At 40.4% G+C, this 9,424-nt stretch overlaps 1 protein-coding gene and 1 pseudogene across 1 annotated transcript; one reads left to right on the forward strand and one right to left on the reverse strand.

The window, feature by feature from the left end:
• Window positions 1-1,085: 1,085 nt before the first annotated feature.
• LOC105532468 lies at window positions 1,086-1,936 on the forward strand (annotated as a pseudogene).
• A 3,164-nt stretch (window positions 1,937-5,100) lies between these two features.
• Window positions 5,101-8,585, reverse strand: RFPL4B (ret finger protein-like 4B). Its single transcript, XM_011970601.1, has 3 exons — window positions 8,508-8,585; window positions 6,330-6,458; window positions 5,101-6,049 (listed from the first exon to the last, which is right to left on the reverse strand). The coding sequence occupies exon 3, from the start codon at window positions 5,960-5,962 to the stop codon at window positions 5,168-5,170; it is 795 nt and encodes a 264-aa protein (XP_011825991.1). The 5' UTR covers window positions 5,963-6,049; window positions 6,330-6,458; window positions 8,508-8,585; the 3' UTR covers window positions 5,101-5,167.
• Between the last annotated feature and the right edge of the window lie 839 nt (window positions 8,586-9,424).

Consider the following 9,424-nt stretch of genomic DNA (forward strand, 5'->3'; position numbering starts at 1 on the left):
AAAAAGGAAGAAAAGAAGAATAAAGCTCAAATGGTTGCTCAGTGATTATGAGAAGCAAAAGTAGATCTGTTTAAATATATGTAGTAGTCATTGCTGAGGTTTATTTACTTAATCTTCATCAATTTGTAACATTAAGGAGGTATAACCTGCAGACTGGGCACGGTGGCTCACGCCAGTAATCCCAGCACTTTGGGAGGCCCAGGCGGGCAGATCACTTGAGGTCAGGAGTTTTGAGACCAGCCTGGCCAACATGGCAAACCCCTGTCTCTACAAAAATACAAAAATTAACTGGGTGTGGTGGTGCGCACCTGTAATCCCATCTGATTGGGAGGCTGAGGCAAGAGAATTGCTTGAACCTGGGAGGTGGAGGTTGCAGTGAGCTGAGATCACACCACTGCACTCCAGCCTGGGCAACAGAGTGAGAAAGACTCTGTCTCAAAATAAACAAACAAAAAATCATTTTTACTATACCCGATAACAATGCTTGAAAAACAAAATTATTTCTTTTTTGAAAGATAGAGGGTTTGAGGTCAATCTGATTTTACTGTTATTTTGTAGTAATTAGATCTTCTAGAAGTCCTTTGACGGCAGCTGTGATGTCATGCATTTTGGAGTGAGAGGTGTTAATGACCTCCTGGAAAAACTTAAGGGAAAATGTATGCTTATGAATCTGATTGAGAATTGTTTGCACAGAATTGACTAAGTTGATAAATATAACACAAAAAGTATTATCTGAGTCCTGAAAAAAGACTGTTTGAAGTCAATCTCCTCAAGCGAAAACAATGTGCAAAATAATGTATATGCAGTACTAAATTTATATATAGGTGAAATACATGCATATATATATATACATATAGAATACCTTTGGAAGAATCCTCAAGCAATTGGTAACAGGAGTCGTTTTCGGGAAGAATGAATAAATGGGGAGTGTCAGGAAACAGTTTCATTATGTGGCATTTTAAATATTGGACCCCATGCATTTATTAGCTAGTTAAAAAAGTCTGAAGCCTTTCTGCGTTACCCACAGAGGGGTCCATACGGCGTTGTTCTGGATTCCCCTCGTAACTTAAAGGGAAACTTTCACAATGTCCGGAGCCCTTGATGTCCTTGCAGCAGGAACCCACTTAGGTGGCACCAATCTTGACTTCCAGATGGAACAGTACATCTGTAAAAGTAAAAGTGATGGCATCTACAACATAAATCTGAAGAGGACCTGGGAGAAGCTTCTGCTGACAGCTCATGCCACTGTTGCCATTGAAAACGCTGCAGATGTCAGTGTTATATCCTCCAGGAATACTGGCCAGAGGGCCGTGCTGAAGTTTGCTGCTGCTACTGGAGTCACTGCAATTGTTGGCCGCTTCATTCCTGGAACCTTCACTAACCAGATCCAGGCAGCTTTCTGGAAGCCATGGCTTCTTGTGGTTACTGACCCCAGGGCTGACCACCAGCCTCTCACAGAGGCATCTTATGTTAACTTACCTACTACTGCTCTGTAACACAGATTCTCCTCTGCGCTATGTGGACATTGCCATCCCATGCAACAACAAGGGAGCACACTCAGTGGGTTTGATGTGGTGGATGCCGGCTCAGGAAGTTCGGTGCATGCGTGGCACCATTTCCCGTGAACACCTATGGGAGGTCATGCCTGATCTCTACTTCTCCAGAGATCCTGAAGAGATTGAAAAAGAAGAGCAGGCTGCTGCTGAAGAGGCTCTGACCAAGGAGGAATTTCAGGGTGAATGGACTGCTTCAGCTGCTGAGTTCACTGCTACTCAGCCCGAGGTTGCAGACTGGTCTGAAGGCGTGCAGGTGCCCTCTGTGACTATTCAGCAGTTCCCTACTGAAAACTGGAGCACTCGGCCTGCCATGGAAGACTGGTCTGAACTTCCAGTCTCAGGCCATTGAATGGGTAAAAACAACCACTGAATGGTCTTAAGTTGCCCTTGCATGGGCTCTTAAGCAATATAGAAATAAGGTTAATGGAAAACAAATACCAGTTTCTAAAAAAAAAAAACAGTCTGAAGCACAAAAAAATCACAAAATATGCATCTAGCACATGAATGATTATAAATATTTATGAAAAATAAAGTTTAAAGAGGGAGAACATTTTTATAGGAAAATAATAAAAATTTTATTTGAAATGTCATCTTAAACAATTAAAAACTAATTAAAATTAGTTTAACTTTAGCTACAACAAAGGTTAGCTGATCATTGCAACTGAGCACAACTCCTTCAACTGAACAAAGACTGAATCAAGTAATTTTTCTAACATAATTGGATAAAACCTCCAATCCTAATTTGTGGTTAACTTTAGTGGCAAAACCATAAACAGGATGCTTTTGGCATGAATGTTTCCATTTTTCCAAAGCCCTCTCTTAGTCTTTGATACTTAAATCATTCTCCTAGGAAGAAATATAGATTCATTCCACCTTGCTATTGATTTGGAAGGTTGTCCACAAACCTAAGCAATTGCTCCCTAATGCAATTTCTTAAAAAGGAATGTCTTCACTTGTTGAGGGAGAACATTTACAGCTAGATAATCTGCCCACACTAAGAGACCACAGGTTCAGTACAGAGTGGATGTGGTCACTAATCCCAGAAATTACTCCCTCATTACTGAGGAAACTTACAAAGAAAATAGAAACGATCTTCAGGCAATGCTACTTCAGAACCACGTGAGGAGGCCATAGAACCGGGATGTTGCTTAAGTAACATGTCTCAGAAAGTGACATACTTGATACCTGTTAACGTGAATTTTTCACATTTTCACCTGGATGCAAATCTGAAAGTTGAAGTTTAAGATCATTTGCGCCCTTAAAGCAACATCTCGTCATTTTGCTTCCTACGAAAAGAGCAAGGCCTGCATGAGAGCCTTTGTCTCCAGTCAGTTTCTTTTTTTTTTTTTTTTTTTTTTAAAGTGTACTGTATTTCTGTCGTTATGTCTTTGGGGAATCACCACTTTGGCTTCCACAATGGTTGAACTAATTTACACCCCCACCAACAGTATATAAGCATTCCTTTTTCTCCACAACCTCACCAGCATCTGTTACTTTTTGATATTTTAATAATAGCCATTCTGACTGGTGTGAGATGGTATGTCATTGTGGTTTTGATTTGCATTTCTCTAATAATCATTGATGTTGAGCTTATTTTCATCTGCTTGTTGGCCACATGTATGTCTTCTCTAGAAAAACTTCTGTTAGTGTCCTTTGCCACTTTCTAATGGTTGTTTGGTTTTTTCTTGTACACTTAAGTTCCTTATAGATACTGTATATTAGACCTTTGTCAGATGCATAGCTTGCAAAACTTTGCTCTCATTCTTTAGGTTGCCTGTTCACTCTGTTGATAGTTTCTTTTGCTGTGCAGAAGCTCTTTAGTGTAATTTGATCCCATTTGTCCATTTTTGCTTTTGTTGCAATTGCTTCTCATCATCTTTATCATGAGCTCTTTGTCCATGCCTATGTCCTGAATGGTACTGCCTAGATTGTCTTCCAAGGTTTTTATAGTTTGGGGTTTTACATTTAAATCTTTCGTCTATATTGTGTTGATTTTTGTATGTGATGTAAGGAATGGGTCTGGCTTCAATCTTCTGCATATGGCTAGCCAATTATCCCAGTACAGTTTATTGAAAAAGGAATCCTTTCTCCATTGCTTGTTTTTGTCAGGTTTGTCAAAGATCGAATAGTTGTGGGTATGTGGTCTTGTTTCTGGGTTCTCTAATCTGTTTCATTGGTCTATATGTCTGTTTTTGTACCAGTACCATGCTGTTTTGGTAGTGACACAAACTATACTACTGTAGCCTTGTAGTGTAGTTTGAAGTCGGGTATTGTGATGTCTCCAGCTTTGTTCTTTTTGCTTAGCCTTGGCTAAAAAATAGCCTCGGCTATTCAGGTTCTTTTTTGGTTCCATATAAATTTCAAAATAGTTTTGTGTAGTTCTGTGAGGAGTCTCAGTGGTAGTTTAATGGGAATAGCATTGAATCTGTGAATTGCTTTGGACAGTACGGCCATTTTAACAATATTGATTCTTCCTTTTCATGAGCATGGAATGTTTTTCCATTTGTTTGTGTCATCTCTGATTTCTTTAAACAGTGGTTTGTAGTTCTCATAGAGATATTTCACCTCCCTTAATTAGCTGTATTCCTAGGTATTTTATTCTTTATGTGGCAATTGTGAATGGGAGTTCATTCCTGATTTGGCTGTCAGCTTGACTCTTGTTAGTATACAAGAATGCTAGTGATTTTTGTACATTTATTTTGTATCCTGAAACTTTGTCCAGTGTTAGGGAAGGGCAATGAGTCCCCTGAAATAAAGTTGTAGAGATCAAACGAGAATAAGAAGCGGAAAATGGCTATCTCCCTACTCCCAGTGAAGTTGGAAAGGGAAGGGAAACGACAATTCTGGGTCTCTCTAGAAAAGAAGTCAAAGGCAGATTCCAGAATATGCTCAGACCCCAGTCCTTTGGGGGCAGTTGTAATCTCAGAAGTGGCTGACTCAGTAAATCAGAAAAAATACAACCCTAAGAGACCTGAATAGTTTGAAAAGGAGTCGTCATGAAAGTATAAGGATGAGATACTGGAAATCACAGTCTGGGACCATGTAGATGTGGTGGGAGAAGAGGGGCACCAACTTCAGACTTGATGTGAGAGACAGACCAAACAGCATAAACACGAACACATCCAGTGCTTTATAAATGTATTTGCAAGAAAATGTAAATTCTACAAATAAAAAATAAATCCAAAATGCAACCTTGAAAACAATTTTTGATGAATATGTGTTAGAGTTAACATGGTTGATAAGAATTCTTATAAATCACAACAGTCCAATTATTGAGATCAGTAAATGACACTTCCCATAAGAATATGAATCACCATTAACAATACATTTTAATATTAATAACATCCTCAAAGATGTTATTAATAACATCTTTGTTATTAAACAAAGTACTTAATAACATCCCCAAAGACCCCAGTTACCTAGCTACAAATTCTACAAAATTTACCCCAAAAATCCAAAAATTGTTTTGCTACAAAGTCTACAAAATCTACTTTAAAAATTTACCAAGTCTTTGCACTGTAGCACATTATTCCTTCCTCAGTCATGCTGACCTTTCTCAGGCGAAAATTCTCTTTCACCTCTTAGAAAGCTTCTAAGAAGGGCTGATTTTCTCATGGGCAGATGGTCAGGACGTTGCCACTCTCCCCTTCTCCCAAGAGCTCAAGACAGAAGAATGGACGCAAAGGCTCCAAAGAGAAGAAAGAATCATGGGTATAGATGTGGGCATTATTGTCAACATCGAAAAACTGGATTTCTTCAAAGTCAACATCCAGGAAAATTCCCACATGACGAAGGCTAGGGCTTGCAGGAATTCTCTCCAGGTCGGTGTTAGCATGGATTGCTCCTGCCTCCATGCTAATGATCCAGAAGCCATGCTCAGGGGATAAATCACTGCTGTTTCTGTCAGCCGACTCCTTGCAGACGCCCAGGGACCATGACTTCACCTCTCCCACTGTAACCTCCCAGTAATGTTGGCCGGAGGAGAAGCAGGGAGTACCCAGGACACAGGTCAGCCTAGGATCTTTTGTCAGGTCGTGGTGGATCTTCCCACGCTGAGCGCTTCTTAGATCACTGGAGAAGACAAGGAGGGAGCTGGCAGTGGCTGCATCCAGGGTCACATCTTCCCGAAAATGCTGGAGCTCCTCCCTCACGTGCAGAGTTTGCACCAGTCGGTTATCATGCTGCTTGGCGATAAGTGCTATGGCTCTCACTTGCCATTCTTCCAAAGGAGGTGCCTTCACCACATCTCGACACAAGGGGCACATCGCTCTAAAATCATGGTTTTCTAGGATCCAATTCTGGATGCAATCAAAGCAGAAAATGTGTGTACAAGAGAGAGAAATGGGACAGGAGAAAAAATCCAGGCAAACTGGACAGGACAACTCTGCTTGCAGGTTTTGGGCCATGGTACTTAAGGGTTACTGCTTAGCCGTGAAGTAGACTGAAATGATCCTTTATTGGCTTCTGGAAGCACTTGGGAGCTCTTCAATACTCTAAATCCAAGATTAAATAACAGAAATTAATAAATAAGTTATTGGCATAAATGAATTATATTATGTAATAAATAACAATAAATTTATTAACTAAGAAATTAAGAATAACAAAAATTAAATATTATTTCTGTAGCTTGCGTAGAAAGTGACACTAAATTGCTAGAGAATCACAATAATGTAGTCATGGTGATAAAAATGATTTCAAAACTCTCCAAACTCTAGATAATCACAAGACAGGAATAGGGCAGTGGAAACTGTCTTTTCAGACAGTGCAGCTTACCTAGTCTGAAGACTTCCAGGTGATGTGTTGGTTGCTCTGGCCAAAGTTTCTTCTAGTGGGGGCTGAATTCAAGTGGGTCTTTAATAGAAGCTCAGTATAGTCTCCACTCAGTATTTCTTTGTAGATCACCTGCAGTTCAGGAAAAAGAATTTTCATGTCTAAATTCAATCATGAAAATAAAGCCAATTCTACATTAATCGTCACAGAAAAGTGACTCTAAGGAACCCTCAGAATTTCCAGGAAAATTACATGTGAGTAAAGCCAGCAAAATCCACTGCAAAATGAGATGCCCAATCAAGTTTAAGGACAAAGTGTTATTAGATTAAATGCTTTAAAGCACCCTAATAAAACTAATTAAGGCTTGAATTAATGTGAATAAAAATATAATTGTCATGAACTTCTCCAAAAAATCATGCCAATACAAACCAAAAAGATGTTCCAGACAAGGAAGATGCCCTCCAGTTACCCCAACTGCTCCCAAAGCTTGAGAGCCTCTGGTGCCCCCAGAGGACTTCCCACCATGACTGTCATTCTTTGAGTGAGCTGTCTCTGACATGCTGGGCACAGCATATTGGACCTGGCTAGACCCATGACCCAAAGACAGCCTCACAAAGCTAGACGGCACCTTTGAGACGATATGAACAGAGGATTATTCTCCAATAAGAGCTTACACTGAGCAGTAACTAGCAGAAATTCTTACCAAGAACCCACAAATCACACATTCAGTGGTGACGGTAGTAACAGAATGAGGGACAGAAAGAGGAGCAGCATCAACATTACCAGAGAGAGGAAGTGAACACCACTGAGGCCAGCCTGAGTTACTAGAACTGTCCTACATCCCAGAATATAATCTCTAATCTCTTTCCAACAAATACTTATTGAGACCCTTCTGTGCTCTTGGCCTCAACTGGACTCTGGAAACACAAATGTGTGTAATAGACAGGGTATCTGCCCACATAAAACTTTGTCTTCCAAGTCCTGATCAGCATTCCAATCTGATGGTGCCTGGCTGGCAGGCAGAGATTATCTCTTTCTTAAATTCTGTTATCTTTTTCAATTTAATGGGAAATTTAACATGGTGCTGGAAATCTAATTGTCTAACCCACCTTGGAATGTATCTAAGAAAACAATTTTACAAAAAAAAAAAAAAAATGCTACACTTATTAACAAGTTGTTCATTGCAGTGTTAACTACCATCCCAAATGATCAGGAACAATCGAATTATCTAACAATAATAAAATTATTCGGTGAATTATGACACAACTACTAAAAGTGGTCAAGTATATGTAAGTGAAAACCCGAAGCAAAGTCCTTTTTTTGTTGTTGTTTTTGTTTTTGTTGAGACAGAGTCTTGCTCTGTCCCCCAGGCTGGGGTGCAGTGGCACGATCTCGGCCCACTGCAAGCTCTGCCTCCCGGGTTCAAGCAATTCTCCTGCCTCAGCCTCCGGCTGAGTTTTGTATTTTTAGTAGAGACGGGGTTTCACCATGTTGGCCAGGCTGGTCTCCTGACCTCGTGATCCACCCACCTCAGCCTCCCAAAGTGCAGGCACGAGCCACAGCGCCCCGCCAAAAACCCAGAATTCTTTAAGAAATATTCTGAAAATAAAAAGAAACTATTTTAAAACAGCAAATCCAGTGTAGTTGAAAACACACAAAAATACAAGTTCACGGCCGGGTGCGGTGGCTCACGCCTGTAATCCCAGCACTTTGGGAGGCCGAGGCGGGCGGATCACGAGGTCAGGAGATCAAGATCATCCTGGCTAACATGGTGGAACCGTGTCTCTACTAAAAAATACAAAAAATTAGCCGGGCGTGGTGGCGGGCGCCTGGAGTCCCAGCTACTCGGGAGGCTGAGGCAGGAGAATGGCGTGAACCCAGGAGGCGGATGTGGCAGTGAGTCGAGATCACGCCACTTTACTCCAGCCTGGGCGACAGAGCGAGACTCCGTCTCAAGAAAAAAAAAAAAAAATACAAGTTCATGCAAAGAGTGACCTGAGATTCATATGTAAAAATTTAAACGGCAATGTTATAGTTAAAGGTGAAGAAAGTTCCCTGGCACAGGAAAAAACTAGTTTTTTCTCCTCTAAAATAAATAGTTAAAGGTATTCGAAAACACCAGTTTGTAGCCAAAGAGAGAATAGGACATTGGAAATAGCTTAAACAGAAGGCGTAACTTACCTTGACTTGGAGACTTCCAGCAGAAGTCTGAAAGCTCCGAAGCCGGCACCTCTACCTCTACAGACCTCTGCTCCTCTCTGAGTTTCAGCGCCGAGACACCGGCATTTTTATACGGCCTGGAAAACATTCTCCAACCAACCAGAGTCAGAGGCTCCGCCCCAAAGGTTGTACCACCCTAATCTGAGTAAACTCATCAACCCACCCTTCTGTTTATGACGACATTAAAACACGCTTAAAATTTTATAGTAAAACAATTCAAAATTTCTTAATAACTCTCTGAATTAAAGTGAATCTACTGCCATCTGCTCTTGTTTCTAATTTCAGAACTCAACTTTAAAAAGCAGAATGTGTTGGAGATCAAATACAGAAATTCACTGTTGAAACCTAATCACCTCATGGCTAATGTGATTATTGGTGTTCCTATTCCTGATATAATCATGAGTGGACAGGATCTACAACAGTTTTCATGTCCTTTGATTCAACAATTCTACTTTTAGGGGTACTTACTGGACAGCATAAGAAAGATGGCAGCCAGGCAAGGCTATTGTCCTGTAATTATTAATAATTCCATTTTTTACTCTCAAAAGTGTTCTTGGATGAACAGTAAATTTTATGGTGTCTGTATTCAGAGCAGAAGGAGCAGTAAAAGTCACAATAGAGGAAAGCTAAGACACAAACTTCAAAAAAGGTATTTGGAGGGTGAATGAAGTCCCATTGCAGAGAGGATCGCTGGAATATACGTTTTCCCCGAGATAACCTGCATTCTAAATAACCTCTCCTTTCTCAGGCTTCCTGTTCTGCAAGGCCGAACACACAGCTTACACAACTTTTACTTCATTTTTACCTGGTGCTATCTCCATTTCTGTGAGTTAAATACTTGCAGGAGCGGGTCTCAAGCTTTTTTTTTTTTTTTTTTT

The sequence above is a fragment of the Mandrillus leucophaeus genome, unplaced genomic scaffold (assembly GCF_000951045.1).
Source record: "Mandrillus leucophaeus isolate KB7577 unplaced genomic scaffold, Mleu.le_1.0 Scaffold96, whole genome shotgun sequence".
Classification (NCBI taxonomy): Eukaryota; Metazoa; Chordata; class Mammalia; order Primates; family Cercopithecidae; genus Mandrillus; species Mandrillus leucophaeus.

What these genes read in the sequence shown, in the direction of transcription:
- RFPL4B (XM_011970601.1), bottom strand. Translation starts at nt 5,962, where the DNA reads ATGGCCCAAAACCTGCAAGCAGAGTTGTCCTGTCCAGTTTGCCTGGAT.